Here is a 20,243-nt window from a genome sequence, read left to right as displayed (position 1 = left end):
CTGTCACAGTGTTTTTCATCTCTAGCTTTTCTTTTGGTTCCCTCAGAATTTCCATCCCTCTGCTCACATTACGCATCTGTTCTTGCATGCTGTCTACTTCATCCATCAGAGCCCTTAGCTTATTAATCACAGTTGTTTTAAATTCTTGGTGTGATAATTCCAACAGCTGCCATATCTGGTTCTGATGCTTGCTCCATCTCTTCGAATTGGTTTTTGCCTTTTGGTTTGCCTTGTAATAGTGTCTTGATGGCTGGACATGACGTATTGGGTAAAAGGAACTGCTGTAAATAGGCCCATAGTAATGTGGTGGTGAGCTAGGGGAAAGGGGAAGCATTCTGTAGTCCTGTGATCAGATCAGTCTTTTACTGAGCCTATGCCTTTGCACGGTGACCTTCACAAGTGTTTTTAATTTTTTTTCTCTCCTCTTGGTTGTAGCACAATGGCTAGAGTAGGCTGGAGTTGGATGTTTCTCTCAACCCTGCATCAGTTAGGCTCTGATAATATACCAGCAGGTTAGGCTCTGGTTAACTAATTTTCCCTGGAGGCAGGCCTTGTTAAGAACAGAGTGCTCTGGCTATTTCAAAATGGTTTCTTTTCCTCGCATCCTGCCAGAAGCATGAGGGGATTTTTCTCTGGTATTTGTTGTGAGTACCCAGTCGAGCTCCTGGAGATAAAGCTCACAAAATTATGGGGTTCTTCCCATGACTGAATTTCTTGAAGTTTTTAATGCTCAGTGTTGTACACACTGTGCCTCTAGTAATTTATCAGTTATAGTTCAGGTTTTCCTACCTCAACACTGGTTCCCAGGGCATATCCCCTGTGGTATGTAAGCTGTGACTCCCTTTGACTGTCACTTCAGTTTTGGTTTGCCCTGTGACCTTATTTCTCTTACAGATCTAATAAGAGTTACTGATTTTTCACTTTATTTGGCTTTTTACTTGTTATTAGAATGGAGTGGCGACTTCCACTTCTCCCAGAAACCAGAAGACAAAATGACCTCAAGCTGAGACTTTAAAAAAAAGGATCTATATCATTTGTTCTTAGTTACTTCAACTATGGGCACATTTCTATGAAATCTTTGAAATGTCTATATGGAATATAGAAGCAATAATCACAGGCTGCACCAACTGTTGTTCTTTCTCTTGGTTTTTCCTGAGAAGCAGAATGACCTGGTAGTGTTTACTACTGTCTAACTACATAGCCTTAGATGAATCATTTTTATGCATATTTTTAGATTATTTATAAACTAATTAAATCATTGATAGTCCCTGCTCATTTTAAAAGGAGTTTGTGAAGATTAATTAATGTCTATAATATTGTTTAAGCCCTTCAGAGATTATTTTTCAGTATACAGTAAACCTTAATTGATTGCATGTGTTATGCTAGACTAGTACACAAAAGTTAAATAGAGTATAGGCTCTACTTTTGAGCTGAGATCTAGTTGAGGAAACATAAATGTAAATAACTGTGTGCAGCATGTTATGTGCCGTAAGGTAGGTGTGTTCGAAGTGTAGTAGGAAGACAAAAGCAGGGAATTATTAATTGGGGTGCAATTAGAAATAAAAATTTCTTTAGGATCGTACATCTTAACTATAAGCAATTAGTTTTTCAGAACTGGAGTATAACTTTATATTACTGTTTATACTGGGATTAGAATTATTATGTTATAAGTAGAGTTATAAGTTAGGGATGTGTGTTTTTCTTCCTTTACCTTATTTTTTTTACTCTGCTGGAGAGTAGTAACTTAAGAACATGATTGGAAATAACAAGATTTGTTTGTGGCCCATGCTCTACTAAATATTATCCTGTGTTTGGAGGGAATTTGTTTAACTTCTAGGAGCTTCTGTTTCATCCACTACAAATGGGAAGAATAGCTTCTCTATCTCACAAAAATAACGATATAAAAGTGTTTTATGAAATGTTACATTTCATATATTTCTCTGAGTATTTTTTTTCTCTTCTTAAGTCCGATTGAAGTTTCCTTTGAGTTTTAATTTTGACTTATTTGCCTTGCAGCATAATTAGGGCACAAACTAGTTGGCATACTGTGATTCTTCCTGACTCATCTTTGTTCCCTCCCTCCTTTTTCTCACTGTCTTTTCATTTCCTGGGATTGTGTTGCTACAATAGAAGTAAGACTGTCTCTTGAAAAGGGCAGTACAAGTCCACTGTGGTAAGGCTTCTCTTTCATTTTCTTCTATGTCATGTACTAAACTAAATACTTATTATGAAAAATTTAGTTTTAGATTACATAAAAGATTATTGGGGGAAATGTCATATGTCTTTTTGTCTTTTTTCTCTTTAACTTGAAGCCACTCATTTCTATTTTAAGAATAGCAAACCTCAAAAAGTGTTTTGGTGATTTTTTTTAGAAGTCAAGAATAAGTGAAAACTGTCTCTTGGAAATTTTAGGTAAGAATTTGTTAGAGTTTTCACAGTGAGAGGTACACATAGTTTGTGATCTAAAATCAGTTAAGTGGGTTTTGAAGCTGAAATAATTTTAGTGTAGTTAACAGTAAGTACTGTTTCATGAAATCTGTTTTATATATGAGTGTGGATGTTTACCGCACTGTGTTCTAAAATGTATTTTTGTGCGTCTCTGTCATCATATTAAGTGGAAAATTACTTCTAGAATATTTTCTTCACACCCTTCATTTTCTTATTTTAGATTAATAGTGATCCAAGAGGCATTTGGTTGTTAGTATCCTGTTTGAATGAAGAAAAGCAGTTATCCATTTTTATTTTTTAAGATGAATACTTAAGAGAGGGATATTGTATAAAGGCTGAGAAGTGATGATAAAGGTTTATTGGCACATTGGTGAGTCCCTAGGTGAGTTTACCAGTGAATATGGTCTTTGGTGTTCTGACAGATGGAAATGTTAAATCTCTAGGAGATCGGTTCATCAGCAGTTACAGCCCTGAAGTTACTGCTTTGTGTTTTTTGTATCAGTGGGACTAAAGAGATAGATATTTCGAACGATATAAATATTTTGTGCTAAAAATGATTAGATTGGAATGGCTCTAAGAATAATTGTAGATATTATTCCCTAAATGTGCTAAGTTTTAGGTAAAATATTACCCCAAACAGTGCTTTAATTTTTAGTGAAAACCTAGTCTTCATTAATGACAGTAATTGTTAAGAGAGAGGTTTCTGTTTTTATATTTTTGTTTTATATGAATTGGTCTAATGGTCATCTCTTTTTTTTTTTAAACTTCTAACATCAAAGCACAAAATTGTTGACGAATATTCATTAAAACGTCACATTCCAAGTACAGAAATAAATTGTAAGGTAGGGAGGCCATGACAGCAAGGAAAAAAGCAATTAAATCCAAATTGGTTTTCAATCAAGATATTATTCCAAAGTTGTAATTTGACAAACTTGCTGATCTAAGTATCTTGGAAAAGAAGAAAATTTCTTCTAGATGTGGGACAAAAATGTTAACTCTTTTGTTAGCTTTGAGCTGTTAAAAAGAAAAATTCATTTCTTTGTAACTAAATTCTATTTCAGTTTGTTAATTTTTTTCCTTATGTCTTCATGATGGAACTTTTGAAATTTCTGTTTCACTTGTCTTGGTTTCGAGACCTAAAGACAAAGTAGCAAAGATCTCCTTTCTGAGGATTAAAATTGTTACTATTTTTGTTATGGTTCTTTTTGTTTTTGCTTTTGTCTTTTAAATCCGTTCTTGTTACTAGAGGTTGTTTTTAGAAGTACAGATAAACAACTTGTTGAGAATTTCTATCAGTGAGCACTTAAGACCTTGCTGACCCCTGGATAACCCTTCTGTTTGAAGAGCTGTGTAATTGTAAGGCCCGCTCTGTGAATCCAGCTGACTGTACATCTTTTGAAATGATGTGGAACAGATTACAAAGCTTTTAGAGTGTGAACAGAGAATGAGAGCAATGTGATTTTAAGACTAAGAATAAAGAAGCATGAGAAATTACATTCCTTATTTCAAATATCTTGGGACGTGGGAGTGGTTTGTAGCACCTTTTTGAGTTTTTTAGATGAAAATTTAAAAATGTTAACAGAAGACTAAAAAAATATACAATTTTAATTTACTCGGAGTGGAGTAACTGGTGTTCTTTGACTGTTCTGTATAACTCTGAAATACAAATTCTTTGAGAAAATAGGACGGTCTTGCTTCTAGGGGTGGTATACTGATCATTCAGTAGTATAATTTTGTTGACTTTCTTTTCCAACTTTTTCCTCTTAACAGAAAGTCTAGTTTTAAAATGTTCAAAATTTCAATAATGAAGAAAAAAAATTTAATCTTAAATAATGCCTCATTATCTTTACTTTTAGAACATTGCAGAGGTTTGGGAGTAGAGGATAATAAAGCTACCATCCAAATTGTTTACTTTCTCATTTGGAGATTTTTGAGAGAGCAAGTAAATAAGTGTAAATAAGTGTACTAAAGTAAAGTTAAAGGATAATTATGAACTTTGTGCTACTTTATACCATTACTGCTCTTCTTTACTACCTTTTTCTTCCTCCTTGTAAAATTATTCTTTATGTAAGCCTTCATTTCTGGTCTTCACAAGGTAGAGCTCCTTGAAGAGATAACTTAATAAACAGTTAAGCCTTTGAATGTGTAAATTATGTGGCACAGAGAAAGGCCTTTGTAACAAGCATTGGAGGATCTGCATGACTAATTAGAATTGTGTTCTGGCAAAGAGGTAGGTAAATATAACTTCACAGGAAAATTTAGCTTAACTGTTGATCTGACTTTGGTGATTAGGTCTTCCTCTCTTGGACCTCCAGTTATACTCTTCCAAGAAGCTTACAGAAATGGTTTCCTGAATCGCTATGTTCATTCTGTTGCACACTGTTATTCTTAATTATTGATGATTTATCAAGAATTAGCAAAGCTCAGAATATCTTTAGTAGCACTGAAAACTCTAAATCACCTTACTTCTGCCTGATCATTGTGCTTGAGTATATTTGGGCTTTGGGTATGATGTGAAGGAAGTCAAATTGATTAGAACAGAGTTAAACACATTTTCCTTTCCTAAGATGTAATACCTGGGTCCCACCTTCAAAGGTTCTAATTTGATTGTTGTGGTACGTTGTAACTTTAGCACAAGGAGTCATAAATGTTTCACAGGTGTCTGTAATTAGGCAGCAAAGTTCGAAGACTGCTGTGTTATCTGATCTCCCCAACTAGATTACACTCCTTCAAACAGAGATTATAAACTTTTAAAACTTTAACCCTAAACATAAGGAAGCTAATTGTTTAATTGTTCAAAATAAATATTCAGAAAGCCACAGTGAAGTACAATTTTTTAGTAGGTATTATAGAATACCAAGAAAGGAAATGATAGTTGTATAGTAGGGTGTAATCAGGAACGGCTGGCTGGCTGGCTGGCTAGTTGGCTGGCTGGCTGGCTGGCTCGCTCGCTCCCTCTCTGTCTCTCTCTCTCTCTTTCAATATTTTTTATTTTTCAACTATATTTAGCATACAATACTATATTAGTTTCAGGTGTACAACATAGTGATTACACATTTAAATAACTCGCAAAGTTATAAATAAGCCTAGTACCCCCTGACACCAATAAACCTAGTACCACTCTGACACCATACATAGTTACTACAATATTATTGACTATATTTTTTATGCTATAATTTATATCTCCGTAACTATTTTGTAACTACCAATTTGTACTTCTTAATCCCTTTTTCACCAACCCTTCCATCCCCCCTCCCATCTGGTAACCTTCGTGTTCTGTGTATCTGTGAGTTTGCTTTTTTTGTTGTTTATTTTGTTCTTTAGATTCCACATGTACGTGAAATCATATGACATTTGTCTTTCTTAACTTACTCCACCCAGCACAATACCTTCTAGATCCATTATGAATTATCTTTTTCCATCCCTTTACTTTCAGTCTGTGTGTGTCTTTTAATCTGAAGTGAGTTTTTTGTAGGCAGCCTATGTAAGGGTCTTGTTTTCTTATCCATTCATCCACCCTATCTTTTGAATTGGAGCATTTAATTCTTTTTCATTTGAAGTATTTGTCGATATATATGTAGTTATTCTCATTTTTATTCATATTTTTGATACATTTTTTTTTCCTCTTAAGTCCCTCCAACATTTCCTGTAATACTGGCTTTGTGATGATTAATTCCTTTAGCTTTTTCTTATCTGGGAAGTTCTTTAATCTGTTCTTCTGATTCTAAATGATAACTTTGCTGGGTAAAGTAATCTTGGTTGTAGATCTTTGCTTTTCTTGACATTGAATATTTTGTGCCAAGCCTTCCTGGCCTGCAAAGTTTCTATTGAGAAATCAGCTGACAGTTTTATGGGAGTTCCTTTATAGGTAACTAATTGCTTCTCTTTTGCTGCTTTTAAGATTTTCTCTGTCTTTAACCTTTGGCATTTTAATTATGATGTGTCTTGGTATGAGCCTCTTTGGGTTCATCTTGTTTGGGACTCTCTGAACTTCCTAGACTTATATATCTGTTTCCTTCACCAGGTTAGGAAAGTTTTCCGTCATTATTTCTTCAAATAGATTTTCAGTTTTTTGCTCTCTCTCCTCTCCTTCCAGTACCCCTGTGACACGAATGTTGTTATGCTTGATGTTGTCCCAGAGGCCCCTTAAATTATCATTATTTTTTTGGATTCTTTTTTCTTGTTGCTATTCTGATTGAGTGTCCTCCACTATTCCATGCTCTAAATCCCTAATTTAATTCTCTGTTTCATCCACTCTGTTGATTCCCTCTAATGTACTCTTCATCTCAGATATTGTATTCTTCATTTCTGACTGGTTTCCTTTTATGTTTTCCATCTCCATTTTTGTTTTTTTTATCTCTCTGTTAAAGTTCTCACTGAGTTCATCTACTCTTCCTCTAAGTTCCTTTAGTATCATTATAACCAGTGTTTTGAACTCTGCATCTGGTAGATTGTTTGTCTCCATTTTGTTGTTCTTTTTCTGGAGCTTTGTCCTCTTCTTTCATGTGGGACATGCTTCTTTGTCTCCTCATTTTGGCTGCCTCCCTGTGTCTGTTTTTATGTATTAGGTAGGGCTCTTAAGTCTCCTGGTCTTAGTAGAGTAACTTTATTTAGTAGGTGTCCTGTGGAGCCCAGTGGCACAGTCCTGGGAGGGGTCCAGCTGCAGGCCAAGTTCAGCCGCAGCCTGTGCCCCTCCACAGCCACCTGGTAAGAGTCACCATACAGTCCACAGATGACTGCTTCCCATGCTGGTCTTGTAGGTGCCTCAAGGGGCCAAGCCAGAAACCCAGGCCAGCTGCTACTAGTACAGGACTTGGGGCTGCTTAGCAAGAGGTATGGGGCATGGCAAGGCCAGATGCTGCTTCTTTGGGTTTTGTAAGCTATTGAGAGATTTTAGGAAAGTTCGCAGCAAGAGCCAAGACAGGCCGTTTGTATGGAATAAACCACTGGAAGTGGCTTGGGTGGGCCCACAAGTTGGCAGAGTCTCAGGGAATCCCCTGGGCAGAGAGAGTGACTTTTGTTAGGCAGATTGATATTGATTCACTATGGCAGAAACCTGTGTCTGCAAGCTGGGAGTGGGGAGGGTTCAACAAAGGAACAATGGATACTACCAACACTTCTGTCCAGGTGAAAGCTGCCCCTCCAGCCTTTGCCCTGAAGCCTGACCATTCAGTGCCTCCCCATATGTCCCTGATGCTTCTCAAGCAGCTACCTCAGCACTTATGCTCAGAGTGAACGAGTCTATCAGCGAATAAATCCGGACACGGGCCCTCTGACTTCTGCAGCCCTTTATCTCACTCAGCCTCAACCTCCTCCGGGTTTCATAGCCAGAGGTTGTGGAGACTTCTCTTCTCAGCACTGGAGCCCTGTGCTGGGGAGCCCAGTGTGCATCCGGGACTCCTTGTCCTCAAGTGGGGAGGGGGCTTTGCAACCAAGATAGCCTCCTGATTCTCTATTGCCACACGTAGTTGTGGGATGAGATTGTTACCGGTTTAAAGTAACCTCTTATGTATGTCCTCAGTTGTAGGGCTTCTTTTCAGCCAGACTACAGGCGACTCCACGTGCTGATTGCTCTGTAATTTTGTTATAGTTTTGGTGTGGTCGCAAGAGAAGGCGTGCCTTCTACACCATCTTGACAGGTCTCCCAGGAACGGCTTCATGAAAGAAGTATAGTTACATCTTAATGAAAGTGAAGGATTATGTTGGAAAGGAACAAGGAATTAGTTGGATGAGTTTGGGGATCCAGCTTAGGTAGTTTGGAGGGGCTATTACTCAGAATATCAAGACTTTGTTTATTTGTTAAGTTTTAAATCTTCTGTGTTTGAGCCATTTGTAATATATTCTAAACTGAGCTTTGGATATGGAAAAAGTAGTCTTGAACCTATTCAGTTCTGCACAGATCTCCACTGAGTGTCTTTCTTCTCTGTGTATAGTAGAAAAAGTTAGTAAACAGATACATTTCCCCTTCACAGAAGCTTGTAGGTCTAGAACAGCAGTTTATGGTACGTGTTATATTGCACATAAAAAATATTCCATCTCGTGGGTTGGTGTTTCCAAGGTGGCAGTCATGCAGAAAGAGCAATGACAGCCATTTCTCAGTAGAAAAGACATGAGATTCAAGAACTGGACCTTCTTGTCTAAGTTCCTCAAAACTAATATTAACTTTCTTTTAATATATATAAGACATAATTAATATAAATCTATTAACATAATAGTATAGAATCTTATAAGGCACATGGGAGGAATAGGGCTGAGGAAATAAACCAATATAACAAAGATGTTGTAAAAACATATCCTTGATCTTTATGAACTTATAGTTAGAGGATATAAGATATATACACACTATTTACTCTATGCTTTATGGCAAAGAGAACAGATTAATCATTTAAAAGTTTAGAGGTAATGAGAAGGATTCAGAAGGGCAAAATCGAGGGAGAGAGCATTCTGGGTGGAAGGAACAGGATGACTTGAGTCAGAAAAGGTGGAGTTTGAATTCTGTCTTCAGCACTGGTACTGTGAGACCTTGGACAACAGACACCGAGGTATAGTACATATGTGTAGAAATACAGAGATGAAAAAAGAGCTATATCTATCAGTTCCTCAGAAAAATCAAAATAGCTAGTGTTTAGGGCCTCTTTTATATCCAAAGATGGGACCAATTTTCCTGTCAAGCATTTGTTGAGTATCACTGTTTGCTCAGCATATGTTAGGCATTACAAGGGGGATCACAAAGAAATGAAAATCATATTTTTAACCATGGAGGTGTGTATAGTCAGGGAGATAACTAATACTTGTGAAAAAATTAGTGAGAATTATGGTAGAAAATATATAAGTATGATACTTTGTGTGGCCCAGACTCAGAGCTATGAGTTTAAGGAGAAATAAGAGAGGTTACTGGATTCAGTCCAGAGGAGTGGAATTTAAGCCAGATCCTGATAGAGCCAGATGAGGAGTCTTAAACTAGGATCCATGGTATGTTTCAGGGAGACTAAAATTTCCCCCAAAATGGTATGCTGCTTTGTTTGAATGCACAATTTTAAGGGCAGAATCTCACACCTTTTGTCTTATTTGTAAAACATTTTTTGTCTCTCAAAACGTTAACACCAGTATGTACATGAATAAGAAGACAGGGCTTGGATTTAGTATAGCACTTGTAGGGGACAATGAACAACCTCACCAAGATAAGCCTTCCCTCTTATGTGGGGCACCTAATATATGATTAAGACAAATTGGGGCTAAATGAAAGCTCTAGGAGTAGAGAGGAGAGATTGGTCTTAACTCCTGTAATACCATGTATTGTACTGCAGCCTTTAAAAAATTTTTATATTTGGTTTCCTAGGAAAACATTTAATGTGCTCAGGAAGAGATAATATATTATTCTAAATATTGTATGACTTTGCCCTCTTGCTTTTTAACTGAAGGAGTCAGATTAGTAGAAATAAATTTTAAATGTAGCACTACTCTGGTTCATCAAATTCAAACTGAGCCTTTATCTAACGGCTGGATGCTGCTGCCTTAAATTTGTCTCTTCTGCTCTGAGTTATTGATGGCCTAAGAGTTGCTATATTAGGTATTGCAGGGAAGTTGAATTCATTTTTTTAGTGGAGCCAAGGTCTGTGTCAAACTCAGCAAGACTATAAGGAAACACTCACCTTCTATGAGATAGAGTCATATCCTTGCTTTATATCCAGATAGACACTGGTATTTTGCTTTCCATGCCTTGGCATCATGTCTGACCTTTCCTACTTCCCTACCTTCATCTTTCTTCACTCATCTTATGCTTTAGAATACTGAAGAACTTGTAGTGCCTGCATATTTCTTGTCACTGTGTTTTTATTTATGCTTTTCTGCTGCCTAGAGCATCTTTCTCATCTCTGGGTCCATCAGTTCTTATTCTTTAAGAACCAACTCTGTTCTCTCTTCTAAGAAGTTTTCCACAAATCCTCAAATAAGTTTCTCTCCTTCATGCTTCTAGAGTGCCCTGTGTTTCTTTCCTTCACTAGTTTTTAAACTATATTTTAAACTCTTTGAAGGCAGAGATAGTATTGTTTTATTATTAGCATCTAATAGCACAGTTCTCAGCAGTAAGAAACAACTACTTTCAGGAATAGGAGAAATCCAGTATGACTCCCAGGTTTTTGGCTTAGTTGACTGGAGAAGTGGTGCTTTTCATTTCCAAATTGGATTGCATGGTCAAGGAAACAGGAGCCTTTTGCATAACTCTGATGAAAGATAGTGATTGGTTATATTAGAATAATAGCAAATGTTGAGAGAGAAGGAAAAATATATTTAGCTCTATTAAGATATGTTTTGAAATATATATTTTAAATATTAAAAATATTTAGTATGTAGTGTTTAAACAGAGGGAGAGGAAGATGATGAGATAGATGCTAGGTAAAATAAAAAATTAAGTGTGGGATAAGAGAAATGATGTAGAAGTGGTATTTGTAGTTTATATACTTCAATAGAATAAGCATTATTATCTGGCTCGCTGTAATTAATGACTTCTGTTATCAATGGCTATATGGTCTTTATATATTGCATTTGGTTGTGAAGGGACTCTGCTATCATGCATTATTGATGATAGTCTCAGAACTGTTGAGTGGTTTTACATTACCATTATACTGATGAAAATATAATGAGAGTTTAAAAGAGATGGAATCCAATAAGATTAGAGCTGTGAAGGTCTCTTTTCCTCACGTGGGGTTTTAAGCCTGGGAAAGTAATTTACATGCAGAATGGCACTAATAGCAGAGATCTCTTTTTAAAAAAATTACTAACTAGCATAGATTACTAGTTACTTTGGTACTTTCCCCCCTTTGTTTTCTTTAGGTTCAACCTAATTACAAGCACTTTCTCCCCCAAATAATTGGTTGTTTAAATATCTAGCTATATAGCTATCTTGTTTAAGAATAGGTAAAACTCTTAATAATTCAACAGAAGAATCCAATTTAAAAATGAGGAAAAGATTTTAATACACATTGTTCCAAAGATATACAAATGGCCAGTAAGCACATGAAAAGATGTTCAACATCATTAGTCATTAGGAAAGTGCAAATCAGAACCACAGTGAGATACCACTTCACATCCTTTAGGATGTCTATAAGAAAAATAAATGTACAGTCACAGGTGTTGATGGGGATGTGGAGAAACTGGAACCTTTATACATTGCTGGGAGGAATATAAAATGGTACAGTTGGTTTGGAAAATAGTTTGGCAGTTCCTCATTAAATTAAACATATAATTATCACATGACCCAGCAATTCCACTTCTAGGTATATACTCAAAAGAACTGCAAATAGGTGGTCAAACAAAAACTTGTACATGGATTTCATAGCAGCACTCTTCACAGTTGCCAAAAGGTGGCATTAACTCAAGTGCAAACCAACTGATGAATAAACAAAATATGTTATAGACATACAATGAATATATTATGAAGCCATGAAAAGAAATGAAGAACTTAGACTTGCTGCAATATGGACATACCTTGAAAACATTTTGCTAAGTGAAAGAAACCAGTCACAAAAGGCTATGTATTTTATCATTTCATTTATGTGAACTTCCTAGAATAGCCAAGTTCAGAGACAGAAAGTAGATTAATGGTTTGCCAGGAGATAGACAAGGGGAGAATCGGGAGTGACTGCTGAAAGGTTCTCTTTGAGGTGATAGAAATGTTCAGGAATTACTTAGTGGTTATGTTTGCACAGCATTGTGAATATACTAAAAAAAAAAAAAAAAAACAACCACTCAATTGTACATCCGAAAATGGTAAATGTTATGTGAATTTTATGGATGTGAATCTCAATGCTAAAAGAAAAGATAAAGAATACCAGTTTCTAATGGTATATCTACATGCTCTACCCTTTGTTTTAGAGACATGTGCAAAAGAAATTCAAGAGATTCTCTTCACCTGACTCATTATTTCACAGCTCATGTTGAGATTGTTGAATATCCACTAATCTCAAGTTCCCATGAGGAGCAGAGCCCCATTTATGTTGACTTTTTAAAAAAAAAAAAAAAAACAAATGTAAATAGAGGGCTCCAAGGTGGGGAGTGAAATGAGTGTCTCAGTTGCCGGCCAGTATATGTTTCGTGCCCTATTTTTTTATCAAAAAAAGAGAAGAAATCCTGCAGTGAGTAAAGATTCCTCTGCATTTTAGCACTGCCTTTTTTTTTTTTATTTTTTATTTTTACTGTATTTGGCTTTTGAATGAGGATGACAATGGGAGAGATGAAGAATGAAGCTCAGACCACTTCCATGATTTCTATGTCCCTCTATGCAGTCATGTATCCTGTGTTTAATGAGCTAGAATTAAAAAATCTGTCTGATGCTCAGACATAACTGCTTTCATTAAGGTGGAAAAAGAAAATCCAGGACTCACACAAGATATGATTATGAAAATTTTGTAGAAAAAAAGTGATAATGTAGAGAGTATATGATTGAATGAACAGAGCCAGAATTCCAAGACCTAAATGAAAAGGCACGAACACTTAAATTCTAAGATCCTAAATGAGCTCAATGACATAGTGAGGTTTCTGCAGACAGTCAAGGATATAGCTAGTGCAATAAAAGAAATTCTTGACATAGTAAATAATGTCTTCAAGAAGTAGCAAATACCAGAACTGCAGGGCACTTGAACACCAAAATAAGTTTATAAAGTATTCCGAAGTTTCAGTGATACTCTGAAAATCTGTTTTAAAGATGGCAAGGCAATAAATGTGTTCATAAGTGCCAACCAACTAATTCATCAAACCAGCTTGATACTTCAGACCTTCCAAACTGTGGCCAGAAAATTTTATATCTTAAGAGATGTACTTCTCAATGGCAGTATTGAACTGCCTTTATCTGTAAATTTTAAAGTTCGTGTAACTGCTCAGTCCCTCCTGCAGGGATCTAATCAAGGAAGTTACTGCCACTTTACACCATATTTTCGTAAAATATAGCTTAATTATAATCTCCCACTGAAGATTTTATATCACTTTTACTATTATCGTTCTTATAAGCCAAAAGAATTTATGCCTTAATATGTCATTGTATAGTGCTCATTAAAAGAATTGTAAATATTGGTGCTTGTTTCTGACATTTTAACGTGAAAGCGATATGCTGAAAGACAATGTGTTTAACAATGGCAAATATTCAATAAATAGTTTAAATCTAAAAAAAATTGAAATAAATTTTTTTTTTTTTTTTTACTAAATCATGATCATTGTAAAAAAGTTACACAATGGACTTGTTGTAATCCTGTCCCATGGAAATAATCCCTATATTGGTTTGATGTGTAGCATTGTTATTTCTAAAGAGATTTACTTTCCAGTTTTGTGATATCTCTATTTAGAAGACATGAGAGTCCCTGGTCAAGACAGTGGAAGTGGTAAGTGCTGTGCTTGCCTCCTTCCATGACCACATCAAATTACAATGAAATTATAGAACAGTCATCCCAGAGAACCACCTGAAGACTAGCTGAATGGAAGTCCTATAACTAAGGATATAAAGAAGAGGCCAAATCGAGGCTGGAAGGAGGGGTAGAGACAGGAAACGGGCTGGTCCTAAAACTACGTGTTGTGGTTGAGAATCGAGAGGAATATCTTGGCTGCAGAGGTTCCCACCAAGGAGTGAGGGGCCTCAGTCCCACAGAATGCTGCCCAGCCCAGTGATCCAGTGCTGAGAAGAGTAGCTCCCACAAGAGCTGGCTATGAAGATCAGATGCGATCATGTCTTGTCTTTGTGAGATAGAAAGCTTCTAGAAACTGAAACGTCCTCTTAAAGGGCCTGCATATAGACTTGTTCACTCACAGGTGCTCACCCTGAGCTCCAGCAAAGGGATAGCAGCTTGAAAGGTGCTAGAGACATACAGAGAGAAACTGAACTGTGTGACTGAACTTTGTGGCTTCCGGGTGAAGGCCACCATTGTCCCTGTGTTGAATGCCCCTCCCCACCCCCCATCCCTCCGCCCACACAGCCTTCAGGGGCAGGCAGGCACCTAATCTGAATCTTCAATAACCAGGTAAATACTGCTCACCCCACACCGGTGACTCCTTGAGACCCTGCAACACCTAACTTGCACATTGCCTTTGATTCTTTCAGCAGCTGTGCCTCACAGGCAGCCTCATCCTGTGAGGCAAGCTTTCTTATAAACTCTCCAAGATATACAGGGTGCAGACAGGCAGCAGATGGCCTCAGTGTGCCCTGTGCCTTTTACAGACTGGCCCTAGACCTGGCATGGGTGACAGCTGGCCTCGGTTCGCTGCATGGCCTCTCTCAAATGCTCCAGTACCAGCACAGGCAGCTACCAACTGCATTTTGCTTTGTAGCTCCTACCAGGTGGCCCTGGGTGGACACAGGCAGTGGCTGAACTTGGCCTGACTGGAGCTCCTCCCAAGAGGCCTCAGAACCAACACACTCTGTAGCCAGCCTCAGACCACAACAGAGCTCCTCTGACCACCTGATTAGCTCCACAAATGGCACATTAAAAGGGTGGTCTTAGCCGGGATGAATCCTACTGCATGTGGTCACCCCCCAGTCAGCCTGAGAGTCACCCCTACCCACTGATGAACAAACAGCAATGAAGGCTCAAATACAACAGGAGGGTACACACACTCCTGAGAAGGGACATCCTGGAGCATTGGCTCAGGCAAACAGGGAGATTGTACCACTGGGCTGCACAGTTCACCTAACTACATAAGGCTACCCTGCCAAGACTGGGAGCTGTAGCAGTTCTACCTAATACATAGAAACAAACACAGAGAGGCAGCCAAAAGAGGAGACAAAGAAACATGCCCCAAATGAAAAAGTAGGACAAAACTCCAGAAAAATAATGTAATGGAGCAAGCAGTCTACTAAATACAGAGTACAAAAAACTGGTTATAAACATAGGGGAAGAATAGATTAATTCAGCGAGAACATCAACAAAGAGATAGTAAACATAAAAAGGACATAGAAACCATGAAAAGGAACCAGTCAGAAAATGAATAATATGATTACTGAAATGAAGAATACGCTAGAAGGAATCAATAGCAGATTAGATGAAGCAGAGCACTGAATCAACGATTTGGAAGACAACTAGTAGAAAACACCCAATCAGAACAGCAAAAATAAAACAATTTTAAAAAATGAGGATAGTTTAAGGGACCTCTGGGACATCATCAAGCATAACAACATTCACATCATAGTACCAGAAAGAGGAGAGAGAGAGAGCAAGAGATCGAAAACCTATGTGAAGAAATAATGACTGAAAAGTTCTATAACCTAATGAAGGAAACACAATTCCAGGAAGTACAGACAGTCCCAAATAATGTGAACCCAAAGACGCCCACACCAAGACCACAATTAAAATGCCAAAGGTTAAAGATAAAGAGAGAATCTTATGAGCAGCAAGAGAAAAACAGTTAGTTACATACAAAAGAATGTCCCCAAGACTGTCAGCTGATTTCTCAAAAGAAACTTTGCAGGTCAGCAGGGATGGGCATGAAATACTCAGAGTGATGAAAAGCAAGAATCTACAACCAAGATGATTCTACTGGGCACAGCTATCATTTATGATCGAAGGACCAATAAAGAACTTCCTAGACAAAAAATTAAAGGAATTCATCACCACCAAACCAGTATTACAAGAAGTGTCGAAGGAACTTCTCTAAAAAGCAGAGAAAAAAGAACATTAATGTGAATAATAAAATGGAAATAATTCATACCTTTCATCAGTCACTTTAAATGTATATGGATTAAATGCTCCAATCAAAAGACACAGGATAGCAGAACTGATAAAAAAAAATACCTATGCATATGCTGTCTACAAGAGACCCACTTCACAAGATGCACACAGACCGAAAGCAAAGGAATAAAGATTTCATGCAAATGGAAAAAAAAAAAAGCTGAGGTAGCAATACTTAATTCAGACAAAATAGACTTTAAAACAAAGGCTATAAAAACAGACAAAAAAGAGGCACTACATAATGATAAAAGGATCGATCCAATAAGAGGCTATAACCCATGTAAATATGTACCCAACAGGAGCACGATAATGGGAGAGATTGACAGTAATACAGTAATTGTAAGAGACTTTAACACCACACTGATATCATAGGATAGATTATACAGGCAGAAAATTAACAATGAAACACTGGCTTTCAATGACATATTAGACTAGAGGGATTTAATTGATATTTTTAGAGCATTCCACCCCAAAGCAGCAAAATATACATGCTTTTCAAGCTTACGCAGAACATTTTCCAAGATAGACCACATGTTAGGCCACAAAAACAAGTCTCCATAAATTTAAGAAGACTGAAATCATACCAAGCATCTTCTCCGACCAAAGCAGTGTGAAAGTAGAAATCAAATACAAGGAAATAAAAACGGAAAAATACACAAATACATGGAGACTAAATAGCATGCTACTAAACAATGAATGCATTAACAACAAGATCAAGGAAGAAATCAAAAGATACTTTGAGACGAATGAAAATGAAAACACAACAACACAAACTCTACAGGATATAGCGAAGGCAGTTCTAAGAGGGAAATTTATAGCAATACAGGCCTATCTCAAGAAACAAGAAAAATCTTAAATAAACCATCTAATCTTACACTTAAAGGAACTAGAAAGAGAACAGCAAATAAAGACTAAAGTGTGGAAGAAAATAGTAAAGATCAGAGCGGGATGAGATACAGAGTCCAAAAACAAAACAAAACAAAAGATCAGTGAAACCAAGAGCTGGTTCTTTGAAAAGGTAAACACAATTGATAAACCTTGAAACATACCCATCAAGAAAGGAAGAGAGAGGACCCAAATAAATAAAATCAGAAATGAAAAAGTGACAACTGACTCCTCAGAAATACAAAGGCTTAAAAGAAAATACTGTGAGCAACTGTATGCCAACAAATTGGACCATCTGGAAGAAACGGATACATTCCTAGATACATACAATTTTCCAAGACTGAATCAAGAAAAAGCAGAAAATCTCAACAGACTGATAACTACTAACAAAATCAAATCAGTAATCAAAAAACTCCCAACAAACAAAAGTCTTGGACTGATGGCTTCGCATGTGAATTTTATCAAACATTCAAAGAAGAGTTAACACCTATCCTTCTCATACTAGTTCAAAAAAATTCAAGAGGCGGGAAGACTCCTAGCCAGCTTTATCCTGATTCCAAAACAAGACAAAGACACTACCAGAAGAAAAAAATGATAATAATAGGCCAACATCCCTGATGAACATAGGCGTGAAAATCCTCATGAAAATATTAACAAACTGAATTCAGCCTGACATTAAAAAGAGCATATGCCATGATCAAGTGGGATTTATTCCTGGGATGCAAGGTTGGTTCAATATTCGCAAATCAATTAATGTGATACACCACATTAACAAATTGAAAATGCACATCATATGATCACAGCAATAGATGCAGAAAAAGCATCTGACAAAATCCTGCATCATTTATGATATAAAAACCGAGCAAAGTGGGAATGAAAGAAACATACCCCAACATAATATATATGACACACCTACAGCTAACATTATACTCAATGGGGAAAAAGCTAAAAGCATTTCCCTTAAGATCAGAAACAAGGCAAGGATGTCCACTTTCACCACTTTTACTCAACATAGTATTAGAAGTCCTAGCCACAGCAATCAGACAGGAAGAAGAAATAAAAGACATCCAGATTGGAAAGGAAAAAGTAAAACTCATTATTTGCAGATGACATGGTACTATATAGAGAGAACCTTAAAGTTTCCGCCAAAAAACTACAGCGCTGATCAATGAATTCAGTAAAATAGCACGATACAAAATTAATATTCAGAAATCTGGCATTTTTATATACCAATAACGAACTATCAGAAAAATTTAAAAACAATCCCAAAAATAACTGCACCAAAAATAAAATAAAATGCCTAAGAATAACTTTCATCAAGGAGATGAAAGACCTGTACTCGGAAAATTATAAGACATTGAAGAAAGAAACTGAAGAAGACACAAATAAAAGGAAGCAAAAACCATGCTCGTGGATAGGAAAAATTAACATCATAAAAATGCCCACATTATTCAACGCAATCTGTAGACTTAATGCAATTCCTATCAAAATAACAATGGCATTTTTACAGAACTAGAACAAATAATCCTAAAATTTCTAGGGAGCCACAAAAGACCCTGATAGTCAAAGGAGTTTTGAGAAAAGAAAATTGGAGGTATTACACTATCTGATATCAAACTGTACTGTAAGACTATATAGTAATCAAAACAGCATGGTATTAGCATAAAAGCAGGTACTTAAATCAATGAACAGGATAGAGCACAGAAATAAACCCATGCCTATATGGTCAATCTATCCATGATACGGGAGGCAAGAATATACAAGGGGATAAAGACAGTCTATTTAATAGATGGTGTTGGGAAAACTAGACAGATAAATGCAGAAAATGAACCCAGACCACGTTCTTACACCACATACAAGAATAAACTCAAAATGGATTAAAGACTTAAATTTAAGACCCAAACGATAAAACTAGAAGAAAACATAGGCAATAAACTCTCTGACACTGCTCTCAGTAATATTTTTTCTGATATATCTTCTTGGGCAAGGGAAACAAAAGTAAAACAAACGGGAGTGCATCAAACTAAAAAGTTTTTACACAGCAAAAGAAACCATCAGCAAGACAAGAAGACAACTGACTGGGAGAACCTATTCACCAATGATATGTCCAATAATGGGGTTAATATCCAAAATTTATAAAAACTCATACAACTTAACACACAAAAATATAAGCAGTCCAGTTTAAAAATGGGCAGAGGACCTGAACAGGTATTTCTCCAAAGAAGACTACAGATGGCTAAAAGATGTATGAAAAGATACTGTCACCAGTAATCAGAGAAGAGAAAATTAAAACCACGATGAGATATTACCTCACACCTTTCAGAATGACTATCATCAATAAGTCAAGAAACAGCAAGCTTTGGTGAGGATGTGGGGGAAAAAAGGAACCATCATGCATTGTTGGTAGAATTGCAAATTGGGACAGCCACTATGGAAAACAGTATGGATGTTTATCAAAAAATTAAAAGTAGAACTACTAAATACCCAGTTACACTTCTGGGTATTTATCCAAAGAAATCCAAACACTAATTTGAAAAGAATATGCATTCCTGTGTTTATTGCAGCATTATTTACAATAGCCAAGATAGAAGCAACTTAAAGAAGTGGTACGTATATACAATGGAGTATTTACTTGGCCATAAAAAAAGATGAAATGTTACCATTTGCAACAACATGGATGGACCTAGAGGGTATTATGCTAAGTGAAATAAATTTGAGAAAGACAAATACCATATGATTTCACTTATATGGTAAATCTAAAGAATAATATAAACTACCAAATGAAACACACAGACTCATGGATATAGTGAACAAACTGATGGTTGCCAAATGGGAGTGAGGTTAGGAGCTTAGGTAAAAAACGTGAATGGAGTAAGAAGTCCAATTGGCAGTTACAAAATAGTAAATGGGAATCTGAAGTTCAGCATAGAGAACATAGTCAATAATATTGTAATAACTATGTATGGTGCCTGGTGGGTACTGGATTTATTGGGGGACATGACTTCTTAAATTATATAATCATCTAACCACTATGTTGTACACCTGAAATTTATGTCAACTGTATTGAAAATTTTTTAATGGAAGAGATGAGAGAGAAGGAAAAATTTAATTTTCTTCTTTACTCAAGAAAAAATATTTAAAATTGCTTTTGTTTTTTGACTTTTTCTATCTAGATGATATTTTGTTTTATACTTTACTTTT

The 20,243-nt window shown here is 36.4% G+C and overlaps 1 protein-coding gene and 1 pseudogene across 8 annotated transcripts in view; both read left to right on the top strand.

The window, feature by feature from the left end:
• The window catches only part of BCL2L13 (BCL2 like 13), a 90,172-nt gene that overhangs the window by 61,417 nt on the left and 8,512 nt on the right, over window positions 1-20,243 (top strand). The window contains exon 6 of one of the 8 annotated variants that reach the window (XR_002782201.1): window positions 12,322-13,613. The exons of 6 other annotated variants lie outside the window; for them this stretch is intronic. Coding sequence is in view for 1 of the 2 variants with exons in the window: in XM_023535171.1 (XP_023390939.1) it covers window positions 12,322-12,387 (66 nt within the window). In the remaining variant the exon portion in view is untranslated. Of the gene's footprint in view, window positions 1-12,321; window positions 13,614-20,243 lie in introns of those variants that run through there. One more of the 8 variants, XM_023535171.1, reaches the window with a different exon arrangement.
• Window positions 12,631-13,614, top strand: LOC105297240 (annotated as a pseudogene).

This window comes from Pteropus vampyrus, unplaced genomic scaffold, assembly GCF_000151845.1.
Source record: "Pteropus vampyrus isolate Shadow unplaced genomic scaffold, Pvam_2.0 Scaffold137, whole genome shotgun sequence".
Taxonomy (NCBI): Eukaryota; Metazoa; Chordata; class Mammalia; order Chiroptera; family Pteropodidae; genus Pteropus; species Pteropus vampyrus.
Note: the sequence above shows the minus strand (reverse complement) of the source record. Positions and strands in the feature narration are given on the sequence as shown.